The sequence below is a fragment of the Austrofundulus limnaeus genome, unplaced genomic scaffold (assembly GCF_001266775.1).
Source record: "Austrofundulus limnaeus strain Quisiro unplaced genomic scaffold, Austrofundulus_limnaeus-1.0 Scaffold2000, whole genome shotgun sequence".
NCBI classification, from domain to species: Eukaryota; Metazoa; Chordata; class Actinopteri; order Cyprinodontiformes; family Rivulidae; genus Austrofundulus; species Austrofundulus limnaeus.
In genome coordinates, this window is record NW_013954402.1 from 5,181 (window position 1) to 27,594 (window position 22,414).

Consider the following 22,414-nt stretch of genomic DNA (forward strand, 5'->3'; position numbering starts at 1 on the left):
GGGTTACAGTGCACTGAAAGCTGGGACCACACCAGATGACTTTTAGAAACCTAACGGTGTAAAAGACTCACAGACTGCAGGACTGGATTTGTTCGGCTAACATTTCTGCCATGTTTTAGCTCATATCTGCTGAGTGGAGTCAAAGAGTTTATTTATTAAATATTTGAAGAAAAAAACAAAGTGTCCTTACCTCTCTTATCATCTCAGCGCTTGTTTTCCCAGTGTTTCACAGGTGAATTCAGCTGTTTGATCTTTATGAGCAGGCATTTAGCTAGAGGGACGTTGTAAGGACGCCCTGTTCGATTGTCTGATGCTTTCTTTCAGCTGGCGACGCCTCAGGCTGCCCTCAGTTTGGTTTTACAGAGAGTTGTTTTTTTTTACCTGATGTAAATTTAGCAAACTTTGAGGGTGACCGCAGTTACTTTGTGAAGACACATAACAAATAAATTGTGCCGGCTTGTAAAGAGGAGATAGTGATATTACAACTTCAGTAGCTMTGGTTGTCACAATCTCTGGTCTGTCTAACCTTTTTTTACCTGCGTAAATTTTGTAAGCTTTGTGGGGGGGGGCTTAAAGTGTTTATGCCTTCTTCCAAAATCCTTATAGCTTGCTTCAGTCTATCTGATCGACCACAGAGCTAAGATGTAGTTTGCGATTCACTGCTGTATCAGTATTGCAAAAATATACACTGCTCAAAAAAATAAAGGGAACACTTAAACAACGCACGCTAAGTCCAAGTAAATCAAACTTTTGTGAAGCACATTCAACTCTGTACAGAACAAAGTACTCAATGCGAATATTTCATTGATTAAGATCGGGAGTTAGCGTGCGTTGTTTAAGTGTTCCCTTTATTTTTTTGAGCAGTGTATATACTGTTTGTTTTTTGAAATTGATAGTTTTTTTGTACGCAGGTCACTCCCTACCATTGACAAGGCGGATTCAATTATCAAATCAATTATTATATTTGGGGCCACAGTTAGATTCAAAATCTATTTCCGGTTCAAAACTAGTAATGTGAGCCTGCACATTTGTCATGTTCCCGAAGTGTCCATCTTCCTTTTTGCAACCCTTGCACACTGTAAAGGTCATGTTAAGCATTCTGGGCATTCGGTGAAAACCTAAATGAAAATCTTTAAAAATCTTCCTAAAATTTTTGCCTCTAACAGACGGGGAAGGTTTAATGTGAGGAACTAAAGTATCTGTTAAACACAATCCCTTCATTTCAGAGGCTCAAAAGTAATTGGACAGATTAAGTAATTGTAAATAAAATGTTCATTTCTAGTACTTGGTTGAAAACCCATTGTTGGCAATGACTGCCTGAAGTCTTGAACTCATGAACATCACCAGACGCTGTTTCCTCCTTTTTAATGCTCTGCAGGCTTCACTGTGGTGGTTTTCAGTTGCTGTTTGTTTGTGAGTCTTTCTGTCTGAAGTTTAGTCTTTAACAAGTCAAATGGGTTGAGATCAGGTGACTGACTTGACCTTTCAAGAATATTCCACTTCTTTGCTTTAATAAACTCCTGGGTTGCTTTGGCTTTATGTTTTGGATCATTGTCCATCTGTAGTATGAAACGACCACCAATCAGTTTGACTGCATGTGTCTGGATCTGAGCACACAGTWTGGCTCTGAATACCTCAGATCATCCAGCTGCTTCTGTCTTGAGTCACATCATCCATAAACACTAGTGACCCAGTGCCACTGGCAGCCATGCACGCCCAAGCCATCACACTGCTCTGCTATGTTTTACAGATGATGTGGTGCTTTGGATCATGAGRTGTGCCACACCTTCGCCAGACTTTTCTCTTTCCATCATTCTGGTAGAGGTTGATCTTCTGTCCAAAGAATGTTCTTCCAGAACTCTGCTGGCTTTTTTAGATGTTTTTTTTTTTACCAAGTCCTATCTAGCCTTTTTATTCTTGAGGCTTAAGGCTTCTGCATGCTACATTCGAACTGCTGAAATCAGCTCTCACTGTTGCAGTTGCATGATGAAAATTGCATCATTCAGTTTGCAGCTTCAAGTCTTCCACTCCTTGTCACAACCCGCTGGGAGATCTCTCCCCACCCCCCAAGAACTTACCGTGTGATTGGTCAGAAGTTTGTGGCCGACGTGTTTGTGCTGAAAGCGGTCAGATGCTGCATTTTGCTTCAAACCCCTTGCTTCCAAAAACACAAAAACCAAACAAAAACTACTTCAAATCAACTCCAGGCCTTTTAACTGCTTAACTGAGAATGACATAACGAAGGGATTGCCCACACCTGTCCATGAAATAGCCTTGGAGTGAATTGTCCAATTACTTTTGGTCTCTTTAAAAACAGGGTGGCACATGTTAAAGAGCTGAAACTCCTAAACCCTTCTTCCAGTTTTAGTGTGGATACCCTCAAATGAAAGCTGAATGTCTGGACTTTATCATGTCCGTTATATAACTATAACTTCAATATGTTTCAGTAAACAGGTAAAAAATAACTTTGTTTCAGTGTCCAAATAAATATGGACCTAACTGTATATGCAAATAGCAGCATGATATTCAAGAATGTCCTTGATAACCCAATTTATAAAGGGTTCCAACAGACACATTGCTACTCACCTTTTTTATACATTTTCTCATCATCCTCCTGAATTACTCATCAACTTCGTAGGAGCTTTATTATCTCTTTTCAACATGTTCCAACATCTTTCAATATCTTTAAAAAAAAAAAACAACCTAAGTTTCAAAACAGCTTTCAATATTATTTGCTGTAAGGAGATCATAGATTGACCCAGTTGGTCATAAGAGGTGTCAGTCAATAGAGGAGGGTCTACACAATAGTTTTGACACCTTAGTGTTTAAATTAGAAGTTTGTGGCAGAGTGTGGCGGTCACTGAATGCATAAATACATCACAACAACCCGAGGACGGGCCGCCTAGACAGAAAAAAAAATTGAAGCTGAGTTTTTGTAAAATCTTTCACTGTGCATCTGTGGTCATGAAAAATGGGGAACGTTTTCTTACTGAAATTAGCAGGGTTCCATGGGTCCTTGAAATCCTTGAAAGTTTGTGTATCTGAATTAATATGTTCAAGGCTCATAAAATTTTTTGAAAACAGCCATAAAAAGACACTTATCTATGAAAGTTTTTTTGTTTGAAAACTTCACATTTTACGACCGCTGTTAACATGTCCTTATTTTTTGTTTGTTCGACACTGCATTCTTATTTTTCCTGTACGTTGTTAGTATAGCTAACGTTTGAAGCTTACTGTGACGTTTGAAGCTTCGTTTACAGAACTAGTGCTCTGAAATGTGGTTTGATTCTGGCATGATTTCCCATGAAAAATGTGACAGTTTTTTGTTATTGGATGGAGACCATTGGGATTTTAAAGTAGGTTTTTTGCTTTAGACTCCAACATGTGCTTTTTTCCAACATTGGAGATCTCAAGAAGAGGGCTTTTTTGCATGTATTTTTCCATTTCTCCTAATAAGGTGTTTATCAAAATGAGACCGAGTTGCAAAAACACTTTAAACTTTTACATTTTTATTTTTATGACAATTACTAAGTCACTAAGTCTACCTCACATGTATTGAGTACAATTAAGAGTGTGCTAATTTGTTTGGATAATTATTTTCAATTCTATAATTTCAGACAACACAGGCCGAACTGAAAGATTTTTCCTGCATTTGAGGCTTATACGAGGCTTCAAGACATGAACCATTTTGAAACACATTTGTAGAAGAGCTTCAAGGCTTCAACAAAGCCTCATTTCACCATCACTAGACATAAAATCATTTATTGATAACATATTCAGCAGTAACAGTAGGTAAATGTCGTAGCACTTGGTCCTTGATGAGGAAATTGGTCCTGGAAAGTCATTGAATGTTCCCAGGTGTGGGAACTCTTTCAAAGAACCAAACACAAAAGGTTCAGTCTTCTGAACTGATCATAAGAGGGATACTTTTATGGAAAATAAAATCTTGTTGCCCTCTTTGTGGCCTTCAGAAGCAACAAACAAATATCTAGCTGCATTTAATTAGTGCAATGATTTTAAACTAGTCTGCTCTTTAGTCACTTGTAAAAAGAAGCATACATAAGTTGGAGCAGTGTTTAAGTCATTTTAGGGAAGGAAGGTCAGGGGTTCAGGGTTTGAATCCTGTTGCCAACCTCTGAGCAGCAGATTACCAATAACCAGGACATTCTGACGAGCTACTGAACTCAAACCAGGAACCAGAGTCTGATCCAGCCCAACCTGAATATACTGTACAAACATCAGGTTCTTCAGTTAAAGTCTGTCGACCACAGCTGTGGCTGATGTTGAAAGGTCATGTAATGTTTTCACAGTACTTTACCAAAAAATAAAAATAATTGTTTTAGAGTGAAATTCTGGTGGGTGTAGCTGTGGGCATTTTAGTGTCTGTGGTGGATTTTCTGAGATATTAGTGAACTCAAGAATTAAACAAAACAATTATCTGATTGAAACAGCAAACAGGTTTATCAGAGTACAGCCTATCTGCAGAGGTCATGGCAAAGATACAAAACAAAGCAGGGAGTTTCTCTTTGGCCTGAAGAGAAAACAAAACCAACAGATAAATGTATCTTCAGATTCAGTAATGAAAATGAAACATTAAATCTACATGTGTGATGTGTTCTTTTGATTACATAATATAAGGATCATTTACTACAGCCAGGAAATAAGGCTCAAATCCTCACACAGGTTTCATTTTAAACTGGAAGCACTCTGAGAGTGCAAACCTCCACCAAGACCAATTTCCCCCATCCTGTAATAGAGTTAATGCGCAAAAGCAGAGATGGAAACACATTTGCCAAATAAGTTCTCATGTAGCGAACATTTAAGCAGGCAGTATGCAAGGGATTTCTTACCGGTGGAGTCCAACAGCCCTGGCCAGGTCACATTGGTCAATGGTATGAACCAATCTAAGTCAATCCTCATCCCTACAAAAGAAATTTAACATTCATCTTACAATATTGAACTTATTAAAGCATTATCTATTAACATTCAAGGTTATTTCCTGGTCATCTTACCAATTTTTCCCAAATCACACACCATTCCCTTGTCTCACAGATATGACATCACACATGCGACTTAACTCTTAGAACAAAGGGGCACACCAATACTACAGTGCCACCTGCTGGACCCTTTGAAATACACGCCCTGTGAAAGCATCACAGCTTTGCCGATGTCAGAGTGTTGAAAAGAAATTCCTGTATCTGCATCATGATCCAGAACATCACCAAAATTTAATGATGTGTTCCTTGGCCCAGTACCCACATGTAATAAAAATGTCATGACAATCTGTCCACACTTTTTTGAGTAATGTTGTCCACAGACAGACAGACAGACAGACAGACAGACAGACAGACAGAACGACAGACAGACAGACAGACAGACAGACAGACAGACAGACAGACAGAACGACAGACAGACATACGCGACTGAAAACATTACCTCGCCCTTGGTGGAGGTAACTAACAGATCTAAAGAGGAAACTGCAAAATGAGCAGAAGATTTGATCTTCTTCTGATACCTTTCATTTTATTTGTGATATGTATTTGTAGTTGTACATAGAATTTGTTTAGTTTTGAATGAATGAATGAATGAATGAATGAAGTCTTCAGACATTAGAACAAACAGCTCACAGTGATCAGGAAGTAGCTGAGAGAACACAAGTTGAAGGTTCGATTCCCACTGTCAGCTGGCAGTAATTATTTCATCAACTGTAATGATGGTAAACTTTAAAACTGATTAATAACACAAAGTGAAAAAGGGGAGGAGACTGAACTGTGAGCAGAACAAACAGCTCAGCATCATAAACAGGTGGTCGACACCAACACTCAGCCCGTTGGTTCGACTCCTGATGATCATCTAACTATATTTAACCAGCTGCAGTCAAACTGACAGATACTAGTGTTTTATTTTCATTCTGAACATGTATTTAACTGTTGTTTAACTGAACAAATCTGGTAAAAAAAAAATACAAATATAAAAAATATTAGTTATTTAAAACTAATTTTACAGTAAAACAGCCACAGCTGTGGTGGACAGAGTTAAAACATGAGGCTTATCTACGCTGAGACTCTTAAAAAGTGCTGACGTCATGCTTTTACTCAGAATTGATCATCAGTAAAAAAAAAAAAAGTAAGAAAGAAAGAAAAAAAAGTGTCCCTGAAATATTCCCCAAGCTGAGCCATCTTGTGAGGTGTGTGTTGGTGTGTGTGCGCCATCGACTCCCACAACGGTTGACGCCAAGGTCCCAGTTCTTAATCACCGCTTCAGATCTATTGTTGGGGCACACTTAAGCCCTGTTCCTCCCCCCCCGCACACACACACACACACACACACGCACACACCACCCCCACACATGAGATTGTCTTTCATAACGTGTGTTTGTGGAGCGAGTCAGGTCACCGGCTGAACTCTGCTGCCTCCGCCTTGGCATTTAGAAAAGGGGGAAAGCTTTCAACCGTCGTGGCTTAGCAACAGTAGCTCGGCTGCCCCCCACCCCACCCCCATCCCTCTTTTCAGCTTTAAGTCACTTCTTAATACAGATATTAAAACTGTGTTTAATTCCTAAATTCCGCGTACAATAAATCCAGCCAAGACTCGGGGTTTGGAGCTTTATCTTCAGAGTTCGATATTTTAATTAGAAAAAAGGTGCTTTGGTGCCCAAATAATAACCCGATTGGCTCATAACCTCAGCGGGAGGAAACATACGGGCAGTAATTATCAGGTAGAATAAACCGGTGTGGTGTGTCTCTCTCTCTAACTGTTGGTCCTGTGTAAGCCTGTAGCTTGATGTGATGTGGCACGGCTTTTTAAAAACATACGCAGGTCAACTTGAGGGGGAGAAAAGCAGGAGTCCATTAATTAGAATGAGCTCCCCCCTTTTAGTTCTCTTTGGCAGCCCGAGTAGATTACATCAGCTCAGAGTTTTACATCAACTAATGTGATTTATTATGAAAGTAATGCGTCTCATTTAGAGTAACGTAATGTTATGCATATAACTACTGTTCCCTGAAGGAAAGGAACGAGGTACAACATCATGTATGGGAACCACGCCCCTGCGTGTCCTGGCTGAAGCCACCTCTAATCACGCCTTTAGGCAGGTGACGTGATGACGACAGATGTCAGGCTCCGCCTGCGCATATAAATATTGTCGCATCACCGTCACTCCTTAGTTCGGTAACTGCTCTTCACCGAGCCCAGCTGTGCAGCGGGGCCACCATGTGTTGTACCTCGTTCCTTTCCTTCAGGGAACAGTAGTTATATGCARAACATTACGTTCCCTTTCAGTCAATTCACTCGGTACAACATCATGTATGGGACATATATAAAGACCCCGCAGAGCAGCACCAAACTTGGGTCATAATAACATGCTAGTGCAGCACTTCAGATCCAGCGGAGAGCACAGAGTGAGCCACCGAGGGGGCTGTCACATCTAAGCGATAAAACTGAACAAATGTGTGCGGTGAAGACCAACTGGCCGCAGCACAGATGTCACTCACAGGTARCCCTTTAAATAGGGCCCAGGATGCTGCTACACCCCTGGTGGAGTGAGCTCTCACACCAGATGGGACTGGGAGAACCCTGCTGCTGTAAGCTAACGAGATAGCCTCCACAATCCAGTGGGAGAGTCTCTGTCTGGACAGAGCTCTGCCCCTGAGTGGGTTAGCAACACACACAAACAYCTGATCACATGACCTCACCTCCTGTGTGCGGTCAATGTAAARACGCAGTGCACGTAGAGGACACAAAGAGTGTAACCTCCTCTGTTCCTCAGATGCAAAAGGGGGAGGATAAAAACTAGAAAGCTCAATAGACATGGAGCTGTAATTAGAAGGTATCACCTTAGGGAGATATGCTGAGTTTGGATGCAGCACCACCTTGGAGCCATCAGGTGAAAACTGAATACAGGAGGGATTCACAGACAGAGCATGGAGATCCCCGACCCGTTTAACAGTTGTTAGTGCCAGAAGCAACACAACGTATTCCACTTGGTCTGCCCAGCTGGAAGCGGGGACTTCGACCGAGGGCTCCTCCTTGTCAGACTCGGACGGAACCGGGTTACTAGACTCYGAGAGGAGAGGGTCCTGCCGCGTGACTGCAGCCTCGCCCAGCACTTRCTCCAAGAACTTAACCCGTCTCTCCAGGGTTGAGTGTCGAAGCAGGCGGCAAAATGCACACGCTTCGGGCTCCGTCAACGCTCTCCGAGCGTGGACGATCCCCAAACAGACCYGGCAAGCCTCGTGCTGGTCCTTTTCGTGYAGCGAGAAGCCGCACCCCTGGGGACAGGGGCGAACTGAAGACTTCTGCTTCTTCTTGAGTAATTTTGTGCTCATCCCGAACCACAAAACTCTCTCTTTCGTCGAGGTAAGAAAGGTTTCTCAAAGTTAGCGCTKCGCGGGCAGACACAGTTACCAGTAGGCAGCTGCAGCTGACACCAACAAAAGCCGTTAAACTAAATCCGAGAACCTTCGAACAAACAAAGCTAATTAGCAGCAGCTAACTAGCTAGGTTGGAAGAGGTGGGTGTTCTTGCGAGGTGAAGAGCAACAGAACTAAGGAGTGACTGTGATGGCGACAGTATATATATGTGCAGGCGGAGCCTGACATCTGTCGTCATCACGTCACCTGCCTAAAGGCGTGATTAGAGGTGGCTTCAGCCAGGACACACAGGGGCGTGGTTTCCCATACATGATGTGTTGTACCGAGTGAAATGACTGAAAGGGAACACAGCTTTTACCACGTTTCAGTCGATCTTAGACCCTGCTTCTGGAAAACAACCATTTTATTTCTGTCTCTTCAGGCTCCATGAGTGGTCTTCTCTGAGCGGGGTGAACTCAGGCCAGAGTGCTGGATGTCTGTGACAGACCCATGGGTCAGAAGGACCATGTGGAGCCAGGAGCAGGCCACATTCTCCACTCGGGGTCGGACTTGGAGTATCTCCATGTAGTGGGGGCAGACCGGCAAGCTGGCAGCGCTGACGGGCCTCCTGCTATGGAGGAGCAGGGGGCGACCTCCGACAGCACCAGTTCCCCTCTGCTGGCCCGGCTGGAAGAAAGCGGCGGGTCTGGAGGGGAGGGCGAGCCGGCGCCGTCCTCCGGCTCTGCTCACGCTGCAGGCAGGGACTCAGACGGAGGAGAGGGTACATGTAGCAAAAACACCCACCAGCCGCTGTGCCGGACCCCGTGTGTTGACCTAGGCACCGACGGACCTCCTGAACCCCCGTTTGAACTTTCAGCTGAGGATGACCATGACCCGCCTGAACCTGCGCCTCCTGCGTCTGAACCAGTGTCTGAGAGCAGAGGGAAGGCCTACCAGGCCAAGCTGGACTTTGCCCTGAAGCTGGGCTACTCTGAAGAGACGGTGCACCTTGTGCTGTCCAAGCTGGGCCCCGACACCCTCATCAACGACATATTGGGAGAACTGGTCAAACTGGGCAACAAGTCCGACAGCGAGCAGCCGGTCGGGATATTGACCTCTGCCTCATCCACCTCCTCTTCGGCCTCCTCGTGCGGGTGCTCCGATGTTCTGGACGGGCAGRGCTCGGACTCACCCTGCTCCTCGGATTCGGTCTGTGACCAGGACAACCTGCGGCCGGTCGTGGTGGACGGCAGCAACGTGGCCATGAGGTGAGCAGCCTGTGTGATGAGCGTCTGTGTGTTATCTGGTTATCTGTGCACCATAACCTGACCAAAAACATTACCTGCTGCCTCTCTGCAGCCACGGCAACAAGGAGGTGTTTTCCTGTCAGGGCATCCAGCTGGCTGTGGATTGGTTCCAGGAGCGAGGTCATCAAAACATCACTGTTTTTGTTCCTGCGTGGAGGAAAGAGCAGTCCCGCCCCGACGCCCCGATAACAGGTCAGCGTCATAACATGTCTGCTCCTATCTTTGTGCTGCAGCAGGTCTCTCTATGGTACGGCCCCCAAAAAATCATGAGGGTCACTACATATTTAGAGAGGACACAGAAACTGAATTCAGATTCAAACATTTAGATTTTTATTAATTAGTCTGGTCCTTTGTCCTTGCTGGAACCATGCTGAAAATAATGGAACCAAAACCTTCCTGCAACAGAAGGACAAAATAACATGAACCTTTATTTACCCATGCTCAAACTAAACAAATTAAACAAAACTCAAAGTACAAACAAAAGATGGACCAGTGAGCTGGCCAAATTAAACTACTGGTGTGACAGTGGGCCAACCCTACACAGGGCCGTCCAAGCCACACCAAACTAAACTAACAAAAAAACCTAAAAGAACCTATCATAAAAGATAAAAAATCATACTCRGGTAAAGAAAACGGTCCCACCAGGCCAAAACTACAAAAAGTAAAAATCAACAAAACTCAAAATATGCAGGCTGAGGGCCAAGGCCTACAGCAGGGCAATTCAGCTAAATTGCTCCGGGTGCCACAGTTACTGCAGGTCAACAGCTGAGGAGCTGAACATCCAGCAATTAAAGTCATTATGTAAATAAACCAAGTATTACAAAGATCTGTTACCTTTGAAATAGTTTATTTTGCTGTAATCATGAATACAACATACAGAACCCTATAAAAGTAGTGATAATTAAACAATATACAAAACAAAAATAACACATTATGCCTCCTATTTAACACAAATATTATTTTGACATCTCTGACTTGCCAGATTTTTAAACCAATTTTATTTTCGCTTTTGTAGTTTTATTTTCAACAACTTGTAGTTTTAACTGTCTTGAGTGTGTACAGAAATGGTTTTACCAGGTTGTAGCCAAGATTCTGATGTTTCTGTAAATACCCAACATGTCTATGTTTAACTAAAATAACTTATAGTAATTAAATTAGAAAACCGGGGGCTTGGACTTCAGATGAATGAACCATTTGGCGGGCCGAACTTGGCCCGCGGGCCACCAGTTGAATAGTCCTGGCCTACAGCCAGACTCACCTGCAGTCAGGTGCGTTCAATTAGCACCAACAAAAATTGAGCAGGGGAGGCAGAGCAAAAAGAAAAGTGCTAAAGATCAGCCCAATGTATAGGCAGGCAGGGCAGCTTATCAAACAGAATAACTGTTATGGAAATATTTATTTAACAAAGACAGAAATACGTGGTCCAAGAATGAAGGCACTCCGTGCAAGTGATCAACTGAGTTTTATTGCAACAACAGGAATACAGAGAACAACATCAGAGTGTCCCCCTTCTCTCTGCTCCTGTTTCAACTTATGAGGAAGTTGAGGCCTCATATATACTGTTTAACAAACACTATTATGTCATCTTAATAAAGCAAGATTTCATCCTAAGGAAATGCTGGGTTAAGGGAAAACACAAAGATAAACACAAGTGATATCTAAGAATGATTGTTGTTAGCAAATCTTGTTCTGGCTATAATCACTGATGAACAACAGCATGTCATGAAACTTAAGTCATTAAAGTATGTCATGAATTACTTGCTTAGACTTAAAAGTATTATTTCCATTACAATAACTTTTTAAAAAATGTGCCTGAATCGCATAACACTCTAGACACTCTCACTTTCTTACAGATCAGGAGATTTTGCGTCGCCTCGAGAAGGAAAAAATCCTCGTCTTCACTCCCTCGCGGCGCGTCCAAGGCCGCCGCGTGGTCTGCTATGACGACCGCTTCATTGTCAAACTGGCGTATGAGTCAGACGGCATCATCGTCTCCAATGACAACTACAGGGACCTGGCTAACGAGAAGCCCGAGTGGAAGAAGTTCATAGATGAGCGTCTGCTCATGTATTCCTTTGTCAATGACAAGTAAAGAGATAATGATAGTGCTTGTTTCTTTTTCTTTTTTTTTCCATTTGGAGCAGACTGCATCTTCAGTTCAAACACAAATAAATGTTTGTATGTTTCAGATTCATGCCACCAGATGATCCTCTGGGTCGACACGGGCCCAGTTTAGACAACTTCCTGAGAAAGAAGCCTGTTGTGCCTGAGCAGAAGAAGCAGCCCTGTCCATATGGTGAGCTAATGTCTCATATTTAAACCTTACTGTGCAAGAATGTCATTCCTCATTTCTTTGTATTTTAAGAAGCCAGATTTTCTTGTAATCTGAAAAATGGTCTTATTTTATAGTTTCCTGAAAAGTACAATTTTTAATGTTTTTTGGCCTTCGATGTTTTTACAGTCATTTCCTCTCCATTACCTGATCATTTTCAGAGGTAACAAAAACCTCTGAGTCATTCTTGCATAAAAGGCTCCTAAACTGAAGAGGCATGTATTCATGCCTTTAGGCACAGTCAAGTTTTTATTTATTTATTTTTCTAAAATACCAAAGATCCCACAGTTTGACAGACACTAGGATTTGAATACTTGTAAAGAGACTCCCAAGGGTCTAATACCTTAGATCAACTGGACGATGATGCATCTCTTGGGTCTTTGCTGGATTTTCTCTTTTATCAAAAAAAAAAAAAAGAAATCTCAATACAGAAAATCTGCTGTAGATTGGTGTTTTTAGGCACAATTTCATGTTCAAGTATTTTCTGGACAGATAACAAGAGAAAAGGCAAAGAAACTTTGAAGCGCATTCAGAAAGCATGAAAAACAAACAAAGAGTCTGATTAGAATTCAATCCGAATTTGTGTATGGTTCGTTCTTTGGGTTTTTTTTTTTTCCAAAATAAAATAGCAGAAATGAAACAACCGTAGAGTTTTTTTGTTTATCTGTATTCAAAACCTATATATAAAAATGTAAAATCAAACTAAATAAAAATCCACAGTGTGATTTTTGCTTCCGTCTGTCCGTCTGTTTTCTTCCGCTTATCCGGGATCAGGTTGCGGGGACAGCAGCCTAAGCAGAGAGACCCAGACTTCCCTCTCCCCAGCCACTTGGGCCAGCTCATCCGGGGGAATCCCAAGGTGTTCACAGGCCAGCTGAGAAACATAGTCCCTCCAGCGTGTCCTGGGTCTTCCTCTGGGCCGCCTCCCAGTGGGACGTGCCCAGAACACCTTACCAGAGAGGCGTCCAGGTGGCATCCTAACCAGATGACCGAGCCACCTCAACTGGCTCCTCTCAACGTGGAGGAGCAGTGGTTCTACACTGAGTCCCTCTCGAATGACTGAGCTTCTCACTCTATRTCCAAGGGAGAGCCCAGACACCATGCTAAGGAAACTCATTTCGGCCGCTTGTATCTGTGATCTTGTTCTTTCTGTCACTACCCAAAGCTTGTGACCATAGATGAGGGTAGGAACGTAGACTGACTGGTAAATCAAGAGCTTAGCCTTCTGGCTCAGCTCTCTCTTCACCACGACAGTCCGGTACAGCGCCCGCATCACTGCAGACGCAGCACCAATCCACCTGTCATCTCCCGCTCCATTCTTCCCTCATTTGTGAACAAGAACTCGAAATACTTAAACTCCTCCACTTGGGGCAGGACCTCCTCCCCGACCCGGAGAAGGCACCCTACCGGTTTCTGGCTCAAGACCATGGTCTTGTATTTGGAGGCACTGATTCTCATCCTGGCCGCTTCACACTCGGCTGTGAACCACTCCAGTGAGAGCTGGAGATCACGATCTGATGAAGCCAATAGGACCACATCATTCGCAAAAAGCAGAGATGCGATCCTAAGGTCACCAAAAAGGATCCCCTCAACACCTTGGCTGCACCTAGAAATAATGTCCATAAAAGTTATGAACAGAATCGGTGACAAAGGGCAACCTTGGCTGAGTCCAACTCTCATTGTAAACGAGTCTGACTTACTACCAGCAATGTGGACCTAGCCCTGGCACCAGTCGTACAGGGACCTACCAGCCCGTATCAATGGGCCTGGTACCCCATACTCCCGGAGTACCCCCCACAGGAGTCCCCGAGGYACACGGTCGAACGCCTTCTCCAAGTCCACAAAACACACGTAGACTGGTTGGGTGAACTCCCATGCACCCTCGAGGACCCTGCTGAGGGTGTAGAGCTGGTCCASTGTTCCACGACCAGGACGAAAACCACACTGCTCTTCCTGAATTCAGGATTTGACTATCCGCTGGATCCTCCTCTCCAGGACCCCTGGATAGACCTTGCCAGGGAGGCTTAGAAGTGTGATCCCCCTATAGTTGGAACACACTTTGCTTTCCCCCTTTTTAAGTAGGTGGACCACCACCCCGGTCTGCCAATCCAGGGGAACTGCCCCCGATGTCCACGCGATATTGTAGAGTCGCATCAACCAATGCAACCCCACAAAATTCAGAGCCTTAAGGAACTCCGGGCGAATCTCATCCACCCCTGGTGCCTTGCCACCAAGGAGCTTTTTAACCACCTCGGCGACCTCGGCACCGGAGATTGGAGAGTTCGACCCAGGATCCTCAGGCTCTGCTTCCTCATGGGAAGACATGTTGCTGGGATTGAGAAGGTCTTCAAAATATTCTGCCCATCGACACACAACGTCCCAAGTTGAGGTCAGCAGTGCACCATCCCTACCATAAATAGTGTTGGTGGTGAACCACTTTCCCCACCGAGACGCCGGATGGCGGACCAGAATCGCCTTGAAGCCATACAGAAGTCTTTTTTCATGGCCTCTCCGAACTCTTCTCATGCCGAGTTTTTGCCTCAGCAACCACCTGAGCCGCAATCCACTTGGAATGCTGATACTTATCGGCTGATTCCGGAGTCCCACAGGCCAAAAAGACCCGGTAGGACTCCTTCTTCAGCCTGACAGCATCCCTCACTGCCGATGTCCACCAGCAGGTTTGAGGGTTGCCGCCACGACAGGCACCAACAACCTTATGGCCACAGCTCAGGTAAGTCACCTCGACAATYGAGGCATGGAACATGGCCCATTCGGACTCAATGTCTCCCACCTCCCCCGGAACGTGTTCAAAGTTCCCCCAGAGGTGTGAGTTGAAGGTCCGTTTGACGGGAGACTCTGACAGACGTTCCCAGCAGACCCTCACTATACGTTTGTGTCTGCCAGGTCTGACCGGCATCCTCCCCCACCACCGGAGCCAACTCACCACCAGGTAGTGGTCAGTTGACAGCTCCGCCACTCTCTTCACTCGAGTGTCCAAAACATGCAGCCGCAGATCAGATGAAACAACAACAAAGTCGATCATCGAGCTGCAGCCTAGGTTGTCCTGGTGCCAAGAGCACATATGGACACCCTTATGTTTGAACATGGTGTTTGTTATGGACAATCCATGACGGGCACAGTAGTCCAATAACAAAACACCGCTCGGGTTCAGGTAGGGGTGGCCGTTCCTCCCAACCACGCCTCTACAGGTCTCACTGTCATTACCCACHTGAGCGTTGAAGTCCCCCAGCAGAACGAGGGAGTCACCGTTAGGTGCACCCTCCAGCACCCCCTCCAAGGACTCCAAAAAGGGTTGGTAGTCTGGATTGCTGTTAGGCGCATAGGCACAAACAACAGTCAGTACCCGTCCCCCCACATGTATGCGGAGGGAGGCTACCCTCTCGTTCACCAGGGTGAACCCCAATGTACAGGCACCGAGATGGGGGGCAATACATATGCCCAGTCCTGCTCGGCGCCTCTCAGCATGGGCAATTCCAGAGTGGAAGAGTGTCCAACCCCTCTCGAGGAGACTAGTTCCAGAGCCAGAACGGTGCATCGAGGTGAGTCCGACTATATCTAGTCAGAACCTCTCAACCTCACACACCAGTTCAGGCTCCTTTCTCACCAGAGAGGTGACATTCCATGTCCCAAGAGCCAGTTTCTGTAGCCGAGGATCGGACCGCCAAGGTCCTCTCCTTTGACCACTGCCCAACCCACAATGCACCCAACCCCTGCATGCCCTCCCACAGGTGGTGAGCCCATGGGAAGGGCGACCCAGATCTCCTCTTTGGGCTGTGCCCAACCAGGCTCCATGGGCGAAAGCTCGGCCACCAGGCGCTCGCCAACATGCCCCACCCCCAGGCCTGACTCCAAAGTGGGGCCCCGGTGACCCGCGTCCGGGTGAGGGAACTCTAAGTCCATTTGATTTTTGCTTCAGTTATTTAAATCCAGAATGAAATATACGGTTGTTGTTTTATTTTGTAGAAAAGGACAGAAGTCATCAAAAAAGAGTTTATAGTGTCTGGAAGAAGACTGTTGAGAAACAGAAACCATTCCTAAAGACATTGGCAACGGCACCACTTAGACCCTGTTCTGCATAACTTAAAATATTGAAGTAATTTTGATCACAGTAAAATAGCTCACAAGATGCGTGTACTCCTAAATAAGGCCGTTTCTAAAGTGCTCAGTGAAAACGTAACGCTCCAGGAGTTCAGGRCATGATGACTTATGGTTCTGCCAGAAAGTCACAAATACTGCACTAACAAAATATAAAGGTTGTCAGTGGCCACCTATTGCATTTGCCATATTTGATATCAGACATTTTGTTGCATTGTTAAAGAAAAATATTGACTGTAGCAGAAATGACCCTGAGCAGGGGTGTCCCACCCTGATCCTTGAGGGCCCCCATCCTGCATGTTTTAGAGGGCTTCTGCAGAACCCGAAGAGGTAATTTGATCAGTGGATCAGGTGTGTTGGAGCAGAGAAATGATTKAAACATGCAGGCTGGAGGACCAGGACGGGACATACGTGATCAGTGAATGTTTATGCTGAGATCTTCAGTTTGTTCAGATTAAATGTTCACTTATTGAAAAAAAAAAGCTTGATTTTCTATATTTAACTGATTGAAACATGTTTCTTTGCTCCAGGGAAGAAGTGCACCTACGGCCACAAGTGTAAATACTACCACCCTGAAAGAGGGGCTCAGCCTCAGAGAGCTGTGGCCGATGAGCTGCGTGCCAGCGCCAAGACCTGCGTCCCCTCCAAAAATCAGGGGGATGCGGGACTCGTGAAGAGTCACAGTGTGCCAGCTGGCACCATCGAAGCGAAGAAAGGCGCCCCCAAAAGACAATCGGACCCCAGCATCCGAGCTCTGTCGTATAGCGACGCCGAGGAGAAGCTGCTGGCTAAAGGCCACAGGAGCAGCTTGTGTGGGAGCAGCAACAGCAGCTCCAGCGGGAGTTTAAGCCAGTCTCCGGCCCTGGCAGGACCCCCACCGGGCCTCAGCCTGCCGCAGGATCAACAACCCAGAGCGGTGACACACCTACCAGCCCCAAGTCATGAGCTGTACCCTCACTGCGAGTCTCCAGACATAAGCTACTACTCTGTAACACGAGCGTACTCCGGCCTGAGCCTCACGTCCCGACGGAGCCCAGACTGCCGCTTCACGGGGGACTCGGACCTGCGGCACGGCTCAGTGGGCTCAGCGGGCTCTGAGTGTGGCAGTGAGAGTAGCGTCAGTTGCAGCAGCAGCTGCGACTCTTACACTGAGAGATCCTGTCCTGGATGTCCTCCAGACCCTTTACTGGAGGACAGCGTTCATTTGGCTGCCCCCCACAGCCGCCTGTATCCCCCCCATGTCCCGTCCAGCCACGAGCTGTGTTCTCTGCATGCTGCTGAGTACCAGAGTGGTCCACACGCCACCTACCACCTGACCTGTGGGCAGAGCTGCATCCACGACCAGCCTCCACTTGAAGCTCCCTCCAAGCGACCCCTCTACCCCCTGCCCCCCCACCTCCAGCACCAGCCTCTATCTGCCCGCTCCAGCTGCCCAGGCGACTACCACTCCCTGCCCCAGTCCAACCGCCAGCCCCCCAGCTCTCCTCTCGGCCGCTGCCTGGCGCCGACACGAGCCGAAAGCGTGTCCGACTCCCACCTGTACGAGCATCTCTCCACACACCACCACCACAGACAGAAAGCCGCACTCAGCTGGGACCCGTACTACCGGCAGCCCCCCCTGCCCCCACCCAGGTACGAGTCCTCCACCTATCAGAGCCTGCCGGACACGCGGCAGTCAGCCTGGCACGCCCCGCCGTGGCCACCGGAGGGCTACGCCCAGCACCACTCCTCTCACCCAGCCCTCCACCCGTCACCCACACATTACCTCAGCCACCCTCCTCCTCCTCCTCACTCCCCCCACCCACCTTACAGCTCCCACCTGACACTTCCCTCCCACGCTCCTCCACCCTACGTCCCGCAGCACCCCGAGTCCCCGGCGCACGGCCGCTACGAGGACGTGAGGGAGAAGGTGTACATAAACCTGTGCAACATCTTCCCCTCAGAGCTGGTGAGCCGGGTCATGGCCAGGAACCCCCACATCACGGACCCCCAGCAGCTGGCTGCTGCCATCCTCGCAGAGAAAGCTCAAACTGGCTACTGAAGAGTCAGACCTGACGTCTGCTTTGAAAGCACCTGGAGACTCCATCTTGTAAGATGCTGAGCTATCCAGCAGGAGAGCTGTCTGTGAGGAGACCCTTAAACCTAAAGACATGACGATAATCAAAGATTTAGTTCTGCTCACTGTGCAGCAACAATCTAACAAACACGTTTGACTCTGACCTCACACCAGATTCAAACTTTCACACTTTGTTTTCACAAAAACCTCCTCCTGACTTTTCTACTTTCTATCATTTGTAAGTATTTAATAAGACTGTCACAAACGTGGCTGTGATCATTAATCTACAACTCCTAATCTGGCTGCGTCATAAAACTACAGTTTGACTTTGTTCTGGTCATAATAATCTTTATATGTGTTGTGTGGACTGTGGAAGAGGATTAGAGACAAGGGTCCAAAACAGAAATCTGACTTAATTCTTAAAAATGGGAAAAAAATCTGAATTCTAAGATTTAAGTCAAAGTAATCCTCTTCTGTAGTGGAAAGTTTTTCATGGATGTTGGAGCTCGTCTTCCTCTGAGACGAAGAGTTTTAGTTTTATTTTTCAGGTCAGAGTTGTTGCTGTAGAGATGGGTGACCCTGTCGTGTGTACCTTAGTTTTAGTAAGGGACATCTCTCCCCCCGCCCCCTTTATRGTGGGTCGCCTCTGGTTTCTGCTCCAGACGCAGCGTGACTGAACGAAGCATGAGCGTCCTGTAAATATATTTAACCCTTTCCTCCGCTGTGCTTTTTTTTTTTTTTAGGTAACGGCGTCCGCTGTTTTCTCTAGCAGATCCCAGCTGAATCCATGCTAGATGGAGAAAAACCTTGTTTGATACAAATTGTATCATGAACTAAAGTCGCTGATGTTCTATACAGTACATGGACTTGTTGATCCGTATCTTTTAGACACTTTTGATGTATCGCTGTGTGTTCAAATCCAAATGTTTCAACTTTTAAATCTTGGAAAAAAACAGCTTTGAAACAATTATTTTAAATGTTTCAAACTAAAAGATTTGGACGCCTACTTTGTTTAGGTAACAACTGCTTCATCTGCGCTTCTGGCTTTTAAGCTGGCTTTATTTTATATATTTATATATATAGTAACTAATTCAATCAGACAYTAAGTGTTTATTTAATGTAACCAAGTATTTAAATATAAGGACAAATTTCCACCTTTTGACAGTAAATTTTGATTTTAAAAAGGGAACATTAATGGATTCATTTCCTTCAAGTTTTAAGCAGTGGTGAGCGGAACTAGCTTCGCATTTAGCAGATTGGCTGTTTTGCTAATTTTGGAATCAGAGGACTGGTTAGCTTCTGCTAAATTAGGTTTCACTAATTTAAAGTTTACTAAAAAGGGTTACAAGTGTGAATAAATTTATTGGGGTTTGTTTACTTAAACTTCTATTTAGTTCCAATTATCCTAAATTAAATAAAACCTATCCCRTCTTACAAGCAYTGATGTCAGGCACTGTTTGTAGCATGTAGCATCTTTAGCAGCTAAACTTAATTAGCCACAAATAATCCCACCCCTCTTCCAACTAAACCAATAAAACACTAAACTGTGTCAGTCCKACCAGTCCTCAACAGGAAGGAGGTGAAAACCTGACACAGGCTGAGCGACAGTTGTCTTAGCGGTTAGCGTTAGCTTCCACTAATATTTTTTATCAGTTTAGTACTAGCGGAGCTAAGATTCTTGTTTAGCGGATTAGTGMTTAGTGAAGCTAACGTTTTGGTTAGATGTGCCCACCACTGCTTTTAAATCATCAACCAGGACCCCAGACATTCTTGTAGATTGTGTATTTACTGTTTTTCCTAGTTTTGTTGATACGATCAGAAATTTCTCCGTGTTGACCAATAATTATTGGCCAAGATATACAAGAAAGGTCAAATTTAGTCTGATTGTAATTACATAAAATTTGATTGAAATATACAGTTTTGCTTCAAAATGTAAGGTGATTTATTAAAGTTTACTTAAAAGTGACAAACTTCATTAAATCACTAAATTTCACTAAATCTTAATGTCCCACATTAAAGGTTTGATTGTTTTTTTACAGGCTGGATTAGTGAGAATAAATTAAAAGCTATCTGCATTTCTGGCAAAAACAATATAGTCCATATTGTACCGCTTTTGGAAATTGGCAAAACATTGAGAGTTTAACAATTAGCAGCTCATTTAATGTTCTGAAAGCTCAAATAAAAAAACTAATGCTTCTGTTAATCTCTTTAACATAAAAAACCTTAGAATAAACCTTATGAAAAGAGAGCGCACAAGTCCAAGAAGCAGAGTTAAAAAAACTATTCGTACAATATTTATTTTACAATATACAATATTTATTTTTATAAATAAGTACTTTCCCTCAGCACTTGGAATATTAGTATGCTCTAAAGAGACATATCTGGTCACTGAATGTCCTATTTTGAAGTTTTCCATTTTGTACTTAAGCAGGTTGTTTAGACGAGTTAAAGTAAAATGAAGCCAGGTGAGCCTCAACGCAGTACAGTTTGAGTATTAGTATGATGCATAAATGGTTTATTAATAATCTGTTACGTTGMTACTCAGGATGCTGAGGGTAAATATGAAGCTCAAAYTGGCCGCCGACTCCATAAAATCCAGGGTTTGTTCGTTAAAGCCAGCTTTAGCTACATGAAAGCCCTGAGGCTTCCTTCCTGTCCAACGTGACACGTTGTACAAAAACATGAAGAAGTACGATAAAAACGTGCTGTTAATGAGGGAGAACTTGTGTTTTGAAGTAGTGCCTTCTCTCCGGTCCCCTGGCACCGTGTGTCAGTGTGGCCCCTGAGCGTGGGCCCAAAGTAATGCCTCTTCGTGGCATTGTGCTTATGACACATCCAATACTCTGAACTATGTTCAGCTAACTATTATGCATGAGTTGTTGTTTTTCCTTGCATGGGTTCTTGTGTTTAGTCTGCATTAGTTGTCTTGTTATCTGAACACGATGCTTGTTGTGAAAATGTCTGTATGTTTATGTAGTAATTCTGCACGAGGGCTGCACAGTGTTGAAAAAACTTGCAATAAACCCACATTTTCCTCGCTGTCATCTAAACCAGGTGTAGTTCTACAAATGTACGACCCATGCTACCAAAACAAGTTGGAATGAGCACTGGCTGCAACGCAAAATAAATAAAATATTAATTTGTGTGTAAAAAGTTATCTATAAAGACACCATCTAGCAATCCTGATAATATCCTAATAACCCTAAACTACCATTAAATCAGAGTTTTTAACAGGACTGTCTTCACAAAACTGACCTTTTTCCTCTGACCGCTGCCACAGTACTTGGAAATCCCATCATGTACTGGTCAGCATCATCATGAAGTTGGGGGATTCCCCTTTTTAAATTGGAAAAATCATTCTGGAAATGACATTGCCCTGAACCAAAAATGCAATTATGTAATTTCCCTTTGGGATCAATAAATTATTTTTAAATTGAACATGAAACAGACACTTGTGAACAAAACTAGCTGCTTATGAATTGGTAAATCTCATCAAACTGTGTGTCATTTTGAAGCTTTTGAAGTTTGAAAGTGTAATTTATTGTGGTTCAATTGGTTTACGATGATCAGTTTGTAATATTGTGCAGTCCTACTACCTCTAACTGCAGTGTGATAATATACAGACTGTAGATATTTAAACCTGTTTACTCTAATAGAAGAATAAATCAATGTTTCACCTGTTTTCTMTGTTGTCACTAGACTAACTACGTATTGTGATAATCCAATAAAGACAATATACTGCTGTAAAACAAGCTCATCCTTTTTAAGTTTGTTTATTCTTCCTACTTTGAATGGAGTTTGTTTCAGTTCTGTTCAGGATCTGATAGTAAAATTAGATTTTAAACATGATTAAAGGTTTGATCTAGTTTTTCCAGCAATCTTGAAAGTCATTTCTTACTTGATGAGTGTTGAATTTTGAACTCTCCCACTTTCCTACAGGGAATTCCCATGTATAATCAGCATGCATTATGGGAGATGTAGGTTATGGTCAATGCTGACTTTAAAGCAGCTGTTCAACTAAATTGCTCAGGGGGCCACATCAGCTCAGGGGCTGGACAAGTATGTTTCACCTTGTAAATTTATTTTGTTATACTGACTCATAAATTCTAAGTTTACCATTGATACAAAAGCTTTTGGTGGGGCCAAACTGTATGTGATTTACAGGGTGAGTCAGAAGTCTCAGATGGGGGATAATAACTCAATACCAGCAATGAGTGATGGGGCTTAGCTTTGGAAAAGCTTGCCCTTCATC

General features: G+C 44.4%; 1 protein-coding gene across 1 annotated transcript; it reads left to right on the top strand.

The window, feature by feature from the left end:
- Positions 1–8,793: 8,793 nt before the first annotated feature.
- Positions 8,794–21,914, top strand: LOC106536840 (probable ribonuclease ZC3H12C; the record flags this gene model as incomplete). The annotated part of the gene is given in 5 exon segments (XM_014034175.1): positions 8,794–9,619; positions 9,711–9,850; positions 11,512–11,746; positions 11,848–11,954; positions 16,637–21,914. Coding segments are annotated over 5 exon segments (2,751 nt in total). The 3' UTR covers positions 18,148–21,914.
- Between the last annotated feature and the right edge of the window lie 500 nt (positions 21,915–22,414).